Genomic DNA, 16,478 nt, shown 5'->3' on the forward strand with positions numbered 1-16,478 from the left:
ACGCCATGTCTCCACCACCGCACGCCCGCCGGCTGCCCGCTGCTGCTCTGCCTGTGCTGCGCCCCAGCCTGGCCGGAACCGTGCGACAGCGACCCCTGGTGGCTGGGGCGGGTACTGCAGGCACAGGGCCCCACCGAGGGTGTGGCTCCTGCCTTGGGCCGGCCCTCCTGGGGGCTGGGAGCAAGGCAGCGCGCCGACCCCTCCTCGGTGGTAGCCTGGGGTTGGGATTTGATGTTGGCCGACTGAGCCCAGACACTCAGTGCAGCCTTCCCCCTGGCTATTCTGACCCCTTGCCATCTTTCTTCCTCTCCTTGTCTATCTCTTTGTGCCTTTATCTGTCCATCTGTCTTATTTCCTTCACAGGTGCAGACCCCTGACAAGTCAGTGAGCCCCCTCTGCCTGTTCCTCTCTTCCTTCCTTTTGGCACTCTGGGTGGTGGCCCCTCCCCACTCTGGCTGCCCTCCTTTCACCTTGGTTGCCCTCCTCCCCTCTCACTTCCCTGCCCCACCCCTCACCCAGCAGGGCCCTAGCCTTGCCCTGCCGTCCTCCCATCACTCTAGCCCACCTGTATCAAGTCCGGGGAGGGGCCGCCCCTGCTGCCCACCCCAGCATGAGGTTCTGAGCCACACCCTCCCCACAGACAGCCGCTCCGACCGCTGGTCCCAGATGCCAGCAAGCAGCGGCTGATGGAGGACACAGAGGACTGGCGGCCGAGGCCTGGGACAGGCCAGTCCCGTTCCTTCCGCATCCTCGCCCACCTCACGGGCACCGAGTTCAGTAAGTGCCAGCCCAGGGAAGGGCGGACTCTGCTCCTGGTCCCCAGCCCAGACCCGGGCTTAGCTGGAGCCTGGCTCTGGCACCCTCTACCAGGGCTCAGGGCTGGGGTGGCCTTCTGTCTGCTCTTGGTCAAAGTCTGCCTCTGCCCTCTCAGTGCAAGACCCGGATGAGGAGCACCTGAAGAAATCAAGGTAACAGGACATGCTGCAGCCCCTCCTTCTCATCTCCGGCCTCTCCCATTCCAGCCCTGTCTGCTCCTGGCCATCCCTAGCCAGGTTCATCCTTTCTCCTTCCTTCCTCTGGTCCTCCCTCCCTGCCTCCCTTCCGTCTCTCCTTCCTTCCACTTCCTCCTCCTTCTCTCTCTGCCCCTCAGGGAAAAGTATGTCCTGGAGCTGCAGAGCCCACGCTACACCCGCCTCCGGGACTGGCACCACCAGCGCTCTGCCCATGTGCTCAACGTGCAGTCGTAGCCTGGTCCTCGCCGGCCGGCTGCCCTCTCTGCCTCTTTCTTGCTGTTCCTCCGCCCCAGGGCACCTCCCCTTGGCGCCTCCAGCTTCTGCCTGCCTCACCCATCCCTTTTCTGCCCCTGGACTGAGCCTCCTGCTGGCCTGGCCCCAGCTGCCCTCCTGGCACAGGGCCTGGCTCCATCTGACACTGCTGCCTTCACTCTTTGCCCTGTGGTACTGCTGTCTGCCAGGTCTGTGCTGGCTTTTTGGGCATGAAAATAAACATTCTCAGCCCTGCTTTCTCTGCCTCTGTTCTCTATCTTTGTGGACTTGGTTTGCATTTGGGGTCAGGGGTGTTAGATGGTTCAGATCCAGTGTGGGCCCTGCCAGTATGGGTCTCAGTGGGTGGGGGTACCCACCAAAAGGGGCCCCTGCCATCAGAAGGACCCTCACGAGCAGCCCCAGAAGCGAGAGCCCTGCTTCACCTCCCAGCCCTGTGCGACAGACCAGCCAGCTGGAACCTGGCCAGGAGAAATTGCCCTACCCATCCATGCCCTGGGGGGACCTGGATCCTCTGCTGTCATGCACCCAGGCATCTCTCATGGGGCCAGCAGGACCAAGGTTGGGGGGTGGGGCCATGCCAGGAGCCTCGGCTGTGCAGGGCCTTGAATGACAGATCTTACAGCCAGGTGCCCAGGACGGAAGCCCCAACCCCAGCCTCAGCTACACCCCAGGAACCCTGGCCTGGTGAGAGAGCGTGGACTTGGGGAAGGGTGGGTAACCTCCAGAGGCATGGGGGGCGGGCCCCTCCAAGCTGCCCCGGGCTCTCCCCACTGTCCTGTGGTGTCCCCGGGTACCCCCATGGAGCCACTTTTCCTGGCCTTGGCAGGCCCTACCACCCCCAGTCCCACGAGCCGCCCACCCTGGGCTGTGGACCCTGCATTTGCTGAGCGCTACGCCCCAGACAAGACCAGCACGGTGCTGACCCGGCACACCCAGCCAGCCACACCCACGCCTATGCAGAACCGCACCTCCATTGTGCAGGCCGCCGCTGGAGGGGGCCATGGCGGGGGCGGTGGCAGCAACGGCAAGACTCCCGTGTGCCACCAGTGCCACAAGGTCATCCGGTGGGTGGCCCCGTTCCTTCCTACCCTGGTCTTTTCCTGAACCGGAACTCCAGCCCTGGTGTCTTTCTGACTGCTGCTCCTCCCGTCTATCTCCCTACTCATCTCAGCTGCCCCCTGCTCAGCCTCTCTCCAACATTTGCCCTGGTAAAATGGAGGGGGTGCCAACGACATAGCCAAGCTGCAGCCCTAGACTCGCTGCTCTCTGGGCTAGGAATGGCCTCCCTGCTCCCAGCCCCTCTGCCTTTCTCCTTCCTGCTCACTTGGTCTCTCTCTGCTAAGCCTTTTAAGTTCCTCCCCGTCTGCACTGCTCCCCAGGGCCCAGCCGAGTCCCACAGCCCCCAGAATCGGATCTGTGTCAGGCCCCAGAACCTTCCTAGTTCTCATCCGAGGCGCTGCCCTGCTCTCAACTCCTGTCAGCTCTTAAGCTCTGGAAAGCAACCCCTCGTTCAGACATCCCCATTTATCTGGGATGGCCGGGTCCCTCTCCAGCCTAGATGGAACAGGCCAGCGGAACAGAGTGGGCACCAGGCTCAGCTCAAGTGCCCACTGGTCTTCAGGGCTCACAGGTACTCCAGGCCTCCTGTCCCCCAGGACACCAACCCCTTGGGTTCAACTTATTAGGCTCATGTCAGCAGTCCTCACCCAGTGTCCCCGTCCTCCCTCTTCTGAACTACTCTTCTCCCTCATCTCCTGTCATCAAAACAGTGCAGCTTTTTAAAATATTTATTTGGCTGCATCTGATCTTAGTTGCAGCACATGGAATCTTAGTCACAATGCATGGGCTCTCTAGTTGTGGTACACGGGCTCAGTTGCCCTGAGGCATGTGGGATGTTAGTTCCCCAACTAGGGATTGAACCCGTGTCCCCTGCCTTGGGAGGCAAATTGTTAACCATTGCACCACCAGGGAAGTCCCACAATAGAAAGCTTTGTCTTGCTGTTTGATCTTAGGCAAGTCAACATTCAAGCCTGTCTCTTCCCTTTTTGGAGAAGGCCATGGCACCGCACTCCAGTACTCTTGCCTGGAAAATCCCATGGACAGAGGAGCCTGGTGGGCTGCAGTCCGTGGGGTTGCTAAGAGTCAGACATGACTGAGCGACTTCACTTTCACTTTTCATTTTGATGCATTGGAGGAGAAAATGGCAACCCACTGCAGTGTTCTTTCCTGGAGTGGGATGGGGGAGCCTGGTGGGCTGCAGTCTATGGGGTTGCACAGAGTCGGACACAACTGAAGCGACTTAGCAGCAGCAGCAGCAGCTTCCCTGTTTGGAAATGAAGAGAATGAATGTTCTCGTCAAGGTTTCATAATGGGTGTGGGGTAAACACTACGGGGTGTTGGCCATGAACCCCAACTTCATTTGCACCCACTCCTGCTCATTGCCCTCACTTTCCCCTGCAGGGGCCGCTACCTGGTGGCGCTGGGCCGTGCATACCACCCTGAGGAGTTTGTGTGCAGCCAGTGTGGGAAGGTTCTGGAAGAGGGTGGCTTCTTCGAGGAGAAGGGGGCCATCTTCTGCCCACCCTGCTACGATGTGCGCTATGCACCCAGTTGTGCCAAGTGCAAGAAGAAGATCACTGGCGTGAGTGGGGCTGGCAGCTGGCGGGGGACTAGGAAGGCAAGCCTGACTCTTCAGCATTGAGGAGTGCTGAGCAGCTCCTGGGCTGGGACCCCGTTGGAACCTTACCAGCCTCACAATCGGGCTACTATATCAACCTTACTTTACATTAGCCAGGATTGTCTGAACAGGTGACCTAAATCCTAACTCTAAAGGGCTCAAGCAGGAGAGATTTGGCGCCAGTAGTCAGAAAGGCTGAGGGTTGCTAACATCTGGCCCAGTTGAATGCAGATCCAGGTCGTCAGGAGTCTTTCTTCCACTTGCCTCTGGTTTCATCTGTGTTGGCTTTGTTCCCAGCATGCTTTTCCATAGAAAGTGGCAAAGATGCTGCTACATCAGTGGCTCCAGGGTTACATCTCCCCAGGTTAGCACCGCAGAGAGAAAGAAAGCACCTCTGTGCCAGCTGATGCATCAAGTCCCAGTGCTGATGCTCGTTGGCCTGGCTTGCTTCACATGCCCATCTCTGAATCAAGCCCTGTGACTCTAGTTGGTCAGGCCTGGGTGATACCCACCTCTGGAACGGGGTCTGGTGGCCTTGCCTGAACCACCGGACTGGTTCCTTGAAAATAAAACCTAGGTGACATTACCCCAAGAGAGGAGGTAAGTGCTAGTCAGGCTGAAACAAGAGATGGCTACTGTGTTAGGATTGCATTCAGCTTCAGTAATAGAAAAAACTCCAGTATAGAGATTGAAACAGAAGGGGTAATATTTACTTCAATTGCAAGAATGCCAGGGGTAGAACAGCTCATGGATGGCTTTCGGCTTTTCCTGTGTTTTAGTTCTGAAATCCTTAGCCTGTAGGCCTTTGTCCTCAAGCTTATTGTATCATGGTTGCCAGATGACTGCTCAAGCCCCAGGCTCACATTCTTGTTGCAGGTGGGAAGAAGAGGGAAGGAGCAGGCATCTTCTTTTAATAAGGTTTTGCCTTTTGACTCTGGAAGAAAAACCAGGAACTTGCATCTTTATCTCAGTTGTTGGAATTGTTATTGTATGAGCACCTGGGCGAGTGAGGAAAGCTGGCAAATCCAGTATTTTAGCTACTGTTCTCTATAAGAGAGGAAGGCAAAAGGGGGTTGTGACTGGCTTTTGAGAGGCTAATGCAGTCTGCTGCCCTGAATTCGAATGCGTATGAAAAACGGAGTCTCTAAAGATAGGCTTGAAGGACACAGAACTATTGATTTGCAAAGGCAGAAATTTAGGTTCAAAAACTTGTGATTCAAAATCTTATTCTTGGTAATACCCTGGTGGTCCAGTGGCTAAGATTCTGTGCTCCCAATGCAAGGGGCCTGGGTTCGATTTCTGGTCAGGGAACTAGATCTCCTGTGCCACAACTAAGACCCCATGCAGCCAAATAAATAATATATATATTAAAAATCTAGTCTTAAAAAAAATCCTGTTCTTTCTACTGAGTTTAAATATGCAGCAGAGCCTGGCCTGGTCTCCTGCAGGGCAACCTAGCTGCCACCTGGAGCTGGGCTTGGGACTTGGGTCAGCACATGTTATGGGCCGAGAGTGATGCCCTATCTACCATCTCCCATTCATTGTGGACAGTGTGCCCCACATTGGGAATACCCTGTGAAGAGACAGGCATGGTCCTGCCCCCAGGAACTCACACAGAGGAAGGGGACTCCAAGCATGTCGAGGGTGAGCAGCCTAAGGAAAGAAGAGCGTAACAGGCAGGGTGACAAATTGAGGGAGGTTTCAGCTGTGCCTGTGTGGAAACTGAAGTGCAGAGAGAGGCAGAAACTGCCCAAGGCTGCAGAGCATGGGGGCCAAACCAGAGCAGCAACAAGCGCTGCGGACTTCCAGCACTCCCTACTTTTGGATCCATGGGCAGAGCTTCCAGATGTGGCCAGAGAGCTCTGTGCATGAATGTGTGCTAAGTCGCTTCAGTCGTGTCTGACTCTGTGACCCTATGGGCTGTAGCCCACCAGGCTCCTCTGTCCATGGAGACTCTCCAGGCAAGAATACTGAAGTGGATGGCCATCCCCTCCTGCAGGGGATTTTCCCAACCCAGGGACTGAAACTGCGTCTCCTACATCTCCTGCATTGGCAGGAGGGTTCTTTACTACTAGCACCACCTGGGAAGCCCAGAGAGCTCCGTAGTAATGGTCATATTAGTGATAATTGCCTTGACGACGAGTGACAGAAAAAATAATGACAGCTGTTTCTCACCTAAGGAAGTCGAGAGGTGGGCAGTTTGGGACACGCAGGCAGATCCAGGCTCCTGTATCTTGTTTCTCCGACATCTTAGCATTGACTTACTTACCATTCATAGTCCAAGATACCTCTTGAGCTTCAGGCAAAATTTCCATGCTGCAATCGGCTTCCTATTCAGTTGCTCAGTAGTGTCAAACTCTTTACGACCCCACGGACTACAGCACACCAGGTTTTCCTATCCTTCACTATCTCCCAGAGTTTGCTCAGACTCATGTTCATTGAGTTGGTGATGCCATCCAACCATCTCATCCTCTGTTGTCTGCTTCTCTTCCTGCCTTCAATCTTTCTGAGCATCGAGGTCTTTTCCAGTGAGTCAGCTCTTCATATCAGGTGGCCAGAGTATTGGAGCTTCAGCCATAGCATCAGTCCTTCCAATGAATATTCAAGGTTGATTTCCTTTAGGATTGACTGGTTTGATCTCCTTGCTGTCCAGGGGATTCTCAAGAATCTTCTCCAGCACTACAGTTCAAAAGCATCTTTCTTTAGCATTTAGCCTTCTTTATGGTCTAACTCTTACACCTGAACATGACTACTGGAAAACTATAGCTTTGATTATACAGACCTTTGTCAGGAAAGTGATGTCTCTGCTTTTTAATATGCTGTCTAGGTTCATCATAGCTTTTCTACCAAGGAACAAGCATCTGTCTTTTAACAAGCACCTGGCTGCAGTCCCTGTCCACAGTAATTCTGGAGCCAGGGAAATAAAGTCTCTCACTGTTTCCATTTTTTCCCAGTCTATTTGCCATGAAATGATGGGACCACATGCCATGATCTTAGTTTTTTGAATGTTGAGTTTTAAGCCAGCTTTTTCACTTTCCTCTTTCTCCTTCATCAAGAGGCTCTTTAATTCCTCCTTGCTTTCTGCCATTAGGGTGGTATCATCTGTATATCTCAAGTTGTTGATATTTCTCCCAGCAAGCTTGATTTCGGCTTGTGGTTTATCCAGTCCGGTATTTTGCATCATGTACTCTGCATATAAGTTAAATAAGCAGGGTGACAATATACAACCTTAACATACTCCTTTCCTAATTTTGAGCCAGTCCATTGTTCCATGTATGGTTCTAAATGTTGCTTCTTGACCTGCATACAGATTTCTCAGCAGGCAGGTCAGGTGGTCTGGTATTCCCATCTCTTTGAGAATTTTCCACAGTTTGTTGTGATTCACAGTCAAAGGCTTTAGTCAATGAAGCAGTAGATGTCTTTCTGGAATTTTCTTGCTTTTTCTATGATCCAACAGATATTGGCAATTTGATCACTGGTTCCTCTACTTTTCTAAATCCACCTTGTACATTTGGAAGTTCTTGGTTCACATACTGTTGAAGCCTAGCTTGAAGGATTTTGAGCATTGTCTTGCTAGCATGTGAAATGAGCACAATTATGTGGTAGTTTGAACATTCTTTGGCATTGCCCTTCTTTGAGATTGGAATGAAAACTGACCTTTTCCAGTCCTCTGGTCACTGCTGCATTTCCCAAATTTGCTGACATATTGAGTGCAGCACTTCAATAGCATCATCTTTTAGGATTTGAAATAGCTCAGCTGGAATTCCATTACCTCCATTAGCTTTGTGCATAGTAATGCTTCCTAAGGCCTACTTTACTATACTCCAGGATGCCTGCCTCTAGGTAAGTGACCACACCATCATGGTTATCCAAGTCATTAAAACCTTTTTTGTACAGTTTGTGTATTCTTGCCATCTCTTCTTAATCTCTTCTGCTTCTGTTAGGTCCTTGCCATTTCTGTCCTTTATTGAGCCCATCTTCACATGAAATATTCCCTTGGTATCTCTTAATTTTCTTGAAGAGATTTCTAGTCTTTCCCATTCTATTGTTTTCCTCTATTTCTTTGCATTATTCACTTAAGAAGACATTCTTATCTCTTCCTGCTATTTGGAACTCTGCATTCAGTTGGGTATATTTTTCTCCTTTGCCTTTCGCTTCACTTCTTTTCTCAGCAAGAAATTGGAAAAGGAAGAAGGAGTGGAAGGTTCTTGGGAGCCATCTTTAGAAGATAAGTTCAATTCAGTCGCTCAGTCGTGTCTAACTCTTTGTGACTCCATAGACTACAGCATGCCAGAGAAGGACAGGGAGCTGTCCTTCAACTCCCGGAGCTTGCTCAAACCCATGTCCATCAAGTCGCTGATGCCATCCAACCATCTCATTCTCTGTCATCCCCTTCTCCTCCTGGCTTCAATCTTTCCCAGCATCAGGGTCTTTTCAAATGAGTCAGTTCTTCACATCAGGTGGCCAAAGTATTGGAGTTTCAGCTTCAGCATCAGTCCTTCCAATGAATATTCAGGACTGATTTCCTTTTGGATTGGGCTGTGGGTGCCATCCAGCCCTTCTGCTTCCATCCCATAGCCCGGAACTCAGTCACATGACATTACTGAGCTGCAAGGGAGGCTGGGAAATGTCTCTTTGGTACAGCTATGTGCCCAGCAAAAAGTGAGGATTCCATCAGTAGACTAGAAGGGGAGAAAGGATATTATCACAGTTTTGTGTTGTGGGTCACTTTCTATGTGTGGGCATCCAGCTTCACAATTATACTATGAAGTCAGTTTGATTATTCTCATCTTACAGATGAGGAAATTTTGCCCAAGATTACAGTCATTTCCCCACCAGCCTAATCGATCCTGTGTTGGACTGTTCTATCAGAATGGGCTGGAACCCGGGACTTTTCTTTTTTAAATTTTATTTATTGATTCATTTGTGGCTGCACTAGGTCTTCATTGCTGTGCAGGCTTTTCTCTATTTGCGGCAAGCGGGGGCTACTCTCTGGTTGCGGTGTATGAGCTTCCCATTGAGGTGGCTCCTCTTGTTGTGGAGCACAGGCTCACTAGTTGTGGCACACGGGCTTAGTTGGCCCATGGCATGTGGGATCTTCCCTGAGCAGGGATTGAACCAGTATCCCCTGCATTGGCAGACAGACTCTTAACCCCTGGACCACCAGGGAAGTCCCCCCAGGACCTTTCTTAAGCTGGCATCTGGATTTGCTTCCCACAGATCAAGGCCCTTAGGTTCTGTTCACTGACAGCCCCGCCTACATTACATCGCACTCTCGTCCTGCCCTGCCCCAGTTCTAGGTGGACAAAGTTAATGCCCAGGCTGCAGATACCGAGGCAAGGCTCACAGAGCCTGACTAGCTCCTGGGTCCTAGAGTATGCCCAGAATAAGGTGGCAAGCCTTGCTCCTGCCCCAGCCCAGTGGTTCCACATATGGCCCAGGGGTACTCAGCTTCCTCTCTTTCAGGGGCTGCGAGGGGGCTGACAGACCACACCCTCTAGCGGGGTCAGTGAGGAGTGTGTGCGGGGTGATGGGCAGGAACCTAACTGTCTCACTTTACCATGGGCTTCAGGCTGTTAGAGCTCAGAGCATGGGGAAACACAGGACCATCTGGTTGATTCAGCAGACTTGGAGGGGAACTCTGAGAGATGGGATGGACACATTAGAGGGGACGTGTCCTAGTCTGGGGACCCTCTGGAAGACTGTTGTCAAGGCTTGCTACTCACCACCAGCCCCCGTCACTCTGGGGCTTCAGCGACACAGGCAGCTCCATCTTTTCAATGCAATGTTTCCTTCACCGCGGGCCTTTGCATGGGCTGTACTCTGATAGAAATACCCATTAGCACTCTCTTTACCTCATTCCTTCTCATCTGGGATTCAAATAACACTTCCTCAGGGGCACTTTCCCTGATACCCACCCTCCCACCTGGCCAGGCTCCCCACTGTTCGCTACTGCCCTCCAATCCTTTTGTCCCATCTCTTCTCCAGTGTGAAATTCATGGGCTGGGACCAGGGCTCTTTTGCTCATGTGTAATGCTGTATCTCATATATAGGAAGGGCTTCCCTGGTGGCTCAGTTGGTAAAGAGTCTACATGCAATGCGTGAGACCTGGGTTTGATCCCTGGGTCAGGAAGATTCCCTGGAGGAGGCCATGACAACCCACTCCAGTATTCTTGCCTGGAGAATTCTATGGACAGAGGAGCCTGGCAGGCTACAGTCCATGGGGTCGCACAGAGTCGGACATGACCGAGAGACTAACACACTAAGACATGTATAGAAAGTGGTCACTTAACACCTTAAGGAGTGAATGGAAGCGGCCTCTAAGCTGAACTTAATCATCAGTAGGAATTAGCTTGGACGAGGGTCAGGAGAGAATGTTCCAAGCAGAGGGAACAGCTTGTGTCACAAGGCAACGCCCGGGGAGGGTGTGAGACAAGGTGGAATTGAGGGCAGGGGCCACGGTAGGGGTTCCGGAGCTGGGGACTGCTGAGGTCAGATGTGCCTCATCGCGCTTCCCCTGGGACAGGGGGAGACAACTCGAGGAGGGGAACGGAACTGCTAGGCCGGGGTTAGGGTGATGGGACGGGAGGGGCAGACAGATGTAGGAAGCTTTGGGCATAAGGTGGATATGGAGAACTGGCTCAGATACCTGCCTCCCTGTCCACATGCCCACTGGGCCCAGCTCAGGGCTCCCCATGCTCCTGCCGAGACCCTGTCCTGTTGGCCCACAGCCAAGTTCCTTCCCCCAGCCCTCATCTGGGACAGATCACTTTCTCTGGACCTTGCTAAAATGGGAGTGGCAGTAACTTCCTGGCCAGGCTGGTTGTGAGGTATATGTGAGAAATGACAAGATTTTTGGGGGACTGTGCCACACACCTTGTGGGATTTTAGTTCCCCAACCACGGATTGAACCTGCACCTTCAGCAGTGAGCAGTGAATCCTAACAACTGGGCCACCAGGGAATTCCCTTGACAGTTTCTATAGTGGGCAACGGACAAGCCAGCTGAGAGCCAGGGGTGCCCCATACTTATGTCTTGCTTTGTCCACACTGTTTCTTTACTTATTATTATTTTTTTAAATAGTTTCTATTTAAAATTTATTTGTTTATTTGTTTTTGGCTCTGCTGGGTCTTCGTTGCGGCACGAGAGCCTTCTCCAGTTGCTGTAAGCAGGGGCTACTCTTCGTTGAGGTGCATGGGCCTCTCACTATGTTTCTCTTGCTGCAGAGCATGGGCCCTGGGGCACAGTCTCAGTAGTTGGCGGCATATGGGTCTGGCTACCTCTGCAGCATGTAGAATTTTCCCTGACCAGGGATTGAACCTGTGTCTCCTGCATTGGCAGGTGGATTCTTAACCACTGGACCACCAGAGAAGTCTTTTTTTCAAGACTTGTTTTTATTTATTTTTGGCTGCTCTGGGTCTTCGTTGCTGTGCACGGGCTTTCTCTAGTTGCGGCGAGTGGGGGCTGCTCTCTAGCTGTGGTTTCTTGTTGCAGTTCTTGTCCTGTGGTGGCACACGGGCTCTAGGGCACGCAGGCTTCAGTGGTTGCAGCTTGAGGGCTCAGTAGTTGTGGTGCACAGTTTTGGTTGTCCCTCGGCGTATGGGGTCTTCCTGGACCAGGGATCGAACTCGTGTCCTCTGCATTGGCAGGCAGGCTCCTAACCAGAGAAGCCTCCGTTTCATTTTTAAAGTAACAGCCAATTTTGAAAAATTGGATTTGACTTTAACACCTGGATTTCAACCTGAGCCTTATAGGCATTCCTGAATGAAGCGGTCAGCACCCCGCCCTGCACACGCAACACGTGCTCTCCCATGACACAGTCCCCGCCTTGCCCCACTGTGTCTGCCACCTAGCCTTGGCAGGCACTGGGTCTGGGACCCCTGGCCTCAGATGTGGGACCATCCTTACGGCAACCTGGCAAAGCTGGGATCAGGTTCCCAGTTCAACAGTGAAGGAGCCAAGTGTCATGAGGAGGTAAAGCTGTTGGGCAAGCCACCCAGCTAAGATCTGGCTGAACCTACGATCTGACATCCCTTAGGGCTCCACACTGCTTTCTGCCTGCTCCAGGCATGAGTGCTGCTCACCTGGTTGGCCCCAGGGAGAGCTCAGCCCACCTGTGGCCTCTGCTCTGTCAGGCCTCCAGTAGAGCAGGTTAACTTAGCTCACAAGCACTCATGATGCCTACCCATGGGCCAGGCACTGTTGGGATATACCAGCTAACAGAAACGTGAATAGTTCATGCCCTCTGGGACCTCATACTAGATCGGGAAGAAGGCGATAGAGAGCAGACAATAAGCAAGAGACGCAAGAGGTAAATTACCTGGTGGTATACTAGTATGGGGGGCTTCCCTAATGGTTCAGATGGTAAAGAATCCGCCTGCAGTGCAGAGACCCAGGTTCGCATGGGTCAGGGAGATCCCCTGGAGAAGGGAATGTCAACCCACTCCAGTATCCTTGCCTGGAGAATTCCATGGACAGAGGAGCCTGGCGGGCTACAGTCCATGGGGTTGCAAAGAGTCAGACATGACTGAGTGGCTAACACACACACATGTTAGTACGGGAAGAAATGCAGGGTTCAAGCTATTGGAAGCATGGCCTTGGGAAAGGGGGTTGGCATATGAGCTGATCGTGTCAGCGTGGGCCTTAAGGAGAAAGTGACCTTTGGGCAAAATCTTGAAGAGGGTGAGGGCTGAGCCTAGCAGATATCTGGGCCAAGCAGTCCAGGTAGAGGGGGCAGCTGGTGGGAAGCCCTAAGATGGTATGCCCGGTGCATCAACCATGGACAGGAGGCCACGTGGCGGGAGCAGAGGGACGGAAGTCAGTCTTGCTGGCCTCTGGGCCTTTCCCCGGGCTTTGCCCTTTGCTTAGAGCAGTGTGGACTAGGCAGGGTTTCAAGCAGAGGAGAAGCTGGCCGAGCACAGGTCGATATCAGGCTGTCAGGGGCAGAGGAAGGAGCACAGAAGCCAGTTTTGTGCACTCATACAGGTCAAAGGTTCCTAAGGCTCACATTCCACATCGGGGAGGCTGTGAGAAGTGGCCAGTATCTGGATGTATTTTGAAGGAGAGCCCAGCCGGATTTTGGTGTGGACCGGAAATAAGGGACAAAGCAAGGAATTTGGCCCGTGCAGATGGAGTCACCATCCACTGAGACACGCTGTGGGAATGTGCAAGGGGGAGTGTGTGGAGATTAGGAGCAGAACTTAAGATGTAGCCTAGTGAACAGCCACCAGTTGGTAGCTCAGCTGGCAAAGACTCCTCCTGCAATGCAGGAGATCCCAGTTCGATTCCTGGGTTGGGAAGATCACCTGGAGAAGAGATAGGCTGCCCACTCCAGTATTCATGGGCTTCCCTGGTGGCTCAGATGGTAAAGAATCCGCCTGCAATGAGGGAGACCTAGGTTTGATCCCTGGGTCGGGAAGATCCCCTGGAGGAGGGCATGGCAACCCACTCCAATATTCTTGCCTGGAGAATCCCATGGACAGAGGAGCCTGGTGGGCTACAGTCCATGTAGTCGCAAAGAGTTGGACACAACTGAGTGACTAAGCACAGCACAGCACAGTGGATGTCCCCAGGGATGCCTTGGGGTTGGAGAGAGAAAGTGGGAGCAGTGGGTGTGCAGATCAAACATTTATCTGGAAAGAAAGGGGGCCCCAGCCAGCCTGCCTCTGTCCCGGGCTCTGGAGAGGAGGGTGCCAAGCTGCCAAGCGCCTGTTGCTTCCTCTCAGGAGGTCATGCACGCCCTGAAGACGACCTGGCACGTGCATTGCTTCACCTGCGCGGCCTGCAAGGCGCCCATTCGGAACAGGGCCTTCTATATGGAGGAGGGGGCCCCCTACTGCGAGCCAGGTATGGCTGGGGGGGGTGAGAGGGCGGGCTGTGGGCAGGGGGGAACCCAAGTCCCCCCGCCACTTTGCTTCTCTCTGCGTCTCCAGACTATGAGAAGATGTTTGGCACAAAATGCCGAGGCTGTGACTTCAAGATCGATGCTGGGGACCGCTTCCTGGAGGCACTGGGCTTTAGCTGGCATGACACATGCTTTGTGTGCGCAGTGAGTACCCGTCTTCAGACCCAGGCCCTGTCCCCAGAGCCCTGTGTTCTTCACCTGCCTCCCTCCCACCCCTGCCTCTGGGATTCCTAAGAGGTTGGGAAGGGCCCTCTCCTGCTACCCCCACCCCTCGTAACTGCACCTTGGCCGTTCCCAGATATGTCAGATCAACCTGGAAGGAAAGACTTTCTACTCCAAGAAGGACAAGCCCCTTTGCAAGAGCCATGCCTTCTCCCATGTGTGAGCCCCTCCCACCTACTGCTGCCCACCCCAGCCTACCCAACCTGAGGGGTTTGCTGATTCTGGAACCATCACTCCAGATTTCTGGGTAGGGCTAGCAAAAGTTGCCCTGACCCCGACTCCTGGCCTGAGCCTGGGGTCCCCGGGGCCCCACCCCCTTCACCTCCCCTACTCCCTCCACCACCTTCGCACACTGGTGCTGGCCACACCGGCCCCTGCTCACGTCCAGTGCTACAATAAATCTGTCTCCAGCTGTGTCTGGTGTGTGCTTGCCCCGTGCATCAAGAAAGATGTGATCTGAGGCCTGTAGCAGGGTGGAGATTAAATTCTCCAGGGCTGACTGTCCTGGTGGACCCGTGATGGGGACAGGGAGGACTCATGGTCAGCAGGAGGAGGCAAAGGGGAATCTCACGTGTTGGGCCCAGGACCCACAGAAGTTGGAGGTGCCTGGTCTGGCTTGGCTTGGCAGTCAGAGAAGAGGAGTTGGAGGGCATCCTCAGGGGTGTGATGTGGAAAATGGTACACCCAAGTGAGGGTCCAGAGGGGCTGCTGCCATCCTATGCTGCAGGCAAAGAAAGGGGGCTGGAGAAGGCAGCCCCCCAGTCCTGGAAATGCCAGCATGCCTGGAAGTGCCAGGATGAGGAGCTGGGACTGCTTCCTGAGGGCACGGTGGGGAGAGCCAGGCACAGAATGTTCAGATCTGTGTTGTAGAAAGAGCTTCTGGGAGCCATGAGCAGGGTAAGCAGAAGGAGAGAGCCTGGGAGGAGGGGCAGGGCTCAGGGGAAGGAAGGAGCAACAAGCCACGTGGCAGCGACTGGTCCCAGGCCTGGAGTAGAGACGTGGGGGATGAGAAGAGAAACACCCGGAGTATACCAGTCATTCCTCCCATTGTCTCATGCAGCAACCCTGGGGGGTTTCTGCACTTAGTCTCGTAAACGAAAGCTTAGGAGACCTGACCAGAGTGGCACTGCCCCTGAGCCACGAGCCAGGCCAGCAACCAGGCCTGAAGCTGGGCACACCATCCTGAGACTGGCTAGTGCTGAGCACCACGCTCCAGGGATGCCCCTGCAGAGCTCACCTCTGTCTGCTGCCTCCAAACCTGGAGGCTCTGGAGGTGGCCCCATCTTTCCCCCGGGCCTCTTGCATCCCATTGGTGCCCTCCACTACCCCAGGGGGACTGTCATTCCTTCTATTCCAGGCTTGAACTGGAGAGGGACTGAGGAGAGGCCCCAAACTAGACCAGGAGAACATGGTGCCCCCATAGCCACCTGTCCTCCAGGGCTGGCTGGCATGAGGAACTTTATAGCACATCTGAAGTTGTTGGCGTTCTCAACAGGTACTTGGGCCTGTTCCCTTTAAGAGAAGAGCAGGGCCTCTATGTTGTGTCTTCTCAAGGACCCCTGGAGCAGGAGTGCAGGACTTTGCATGTCACTTTCATGATATCTTGCTGCTTTTGCTGCTGCTAAGTTGCTTCAGTCGTGTCTGACTCTGTGCGACCCCATAGACGGCAGCCCACCAGGCTCCCCCGTCCCTGGGATTCTCCAGGCAAGAACACTGGAGTGGGTTGCCATTTCTTTCTCCAATGCATGAAAGTGAAAAGTGAAAGTGAAGTCGCTCAGTCGTGTCTGACTCTTCATGACCCCCTGGACTGCAGCCTACCAGGCTCCTCCATCCATGGGATTTTCCAGGCAAGAGTACTGGAGTGGGGTGCCATCGCCTTCTCCGTCATGATATCTTACAGAGTCTAAAACAGTGCCTAGAACACAGTGGGTGCCCAATGAATGTTTGTTGAACAACTGAATGAGGTGCCTACAAGACATTTAGACAAATCCAGGAAGCAGCTGAAGATTCAAGTCTAGATACACCTTGGATTAAATTTGGGAGTGAGTTCAGGGCAGTCATCGCAGATATTCAACCATTATCACAGAGAGGGGCCCCGGCAGGTCACATGAGGAGCAAAGCGGGTAGGATGTGGTTTTCTTTCAACATAGACATTGCTGGCATATTCAGTGAAGAGTATCTCTCACTTCCACAAGGAAGTGTACTCTCTCCCTCTTCTCTTGAACCATGAAGACCTCCCAGTCCATCCTTGGTTTCCATGGATACAAGCCAGCAAGAGCACAGGGGCAGATGGTTAAGTGCTGGTCTGTGGGGAGCCTTCTGGGGGCAGCCGTGTGGGAATGCTGAACTGTGGCCAGACCTGCCAGTTTACCAACAACATCCAGAGATTG

General features: G+C 53.4%; 1 protein-coding gene across 3 annotated transcripts in view; it reads left to right on the top strand.

Annotated features, from left to right (window-relative positions):
* The window catches only part of PDLIM7 (PDZ and LIM domain 7 (enigma)), a 20,198-nt gene extending 5,694 nt beyond the window's left edge, over window positions 1-14,504 (top strand). Inside the window, exons 5-13 of one of the 3 annotated variants that reach the window (XM_010846544.1) lie at window positions 364-380; window positions 641-777; window positions 932-968; window positions 1,909-1,970; window positions 2,113-2,350; window positions 3,747-3,927; window positions 13,688-13,808; window positions 13,895-14,010; window positions 14,165-14,504. In XM_010846544.1, the coding sequence (XP_010844846.1) occupies window positions 364-380; window positions 641-777; window positions 932-968; window positions 1,909-1,970; window positions 2,113-2,350; window positions 3,747-3,927; window positions 13,688-13,808; window positions 13,895-14,010; window positions 14,165-14,251 (996 nt within the window). In that variant the 3' untranslated portion in view covers window positions 14,252-14,504. Of the gene's footprint in view, window positions 1-363; window positions 381-640; window positions 778-931; window positions 969-1,150; window positions 1,524-1,908; window positions 1,971-2,112; window positions 2,351-3,746; window positions 3,928-13,687; window positions 13,809-13,894; window positions 14,011-14,164 lie in introns of those variants that run through there. The other 2 variants (XM_010846545.1, XM_010846546.1) reach the window with 2 other exon arrangements.
* The last annotated feature ends 1,974 nt before the right edge of the window (window positions 14,505-16,478 follow it).

The sequence above is a fragment of the Bison bison genome, unplaced genomic scaffold (genome assembly GCF_000754665.1).
Source record: "Bison bison bison isolate TAMUID 2011002044 unplaced genomic scaffold, Bison_UMD1.0 scf7180017864238, whole genome shotgun sequence".
NCBI lineage: Eukaryota > Metazoa > Chordata > Mammalia > Artiodactyla > Bovidae > Bison > Bison bison.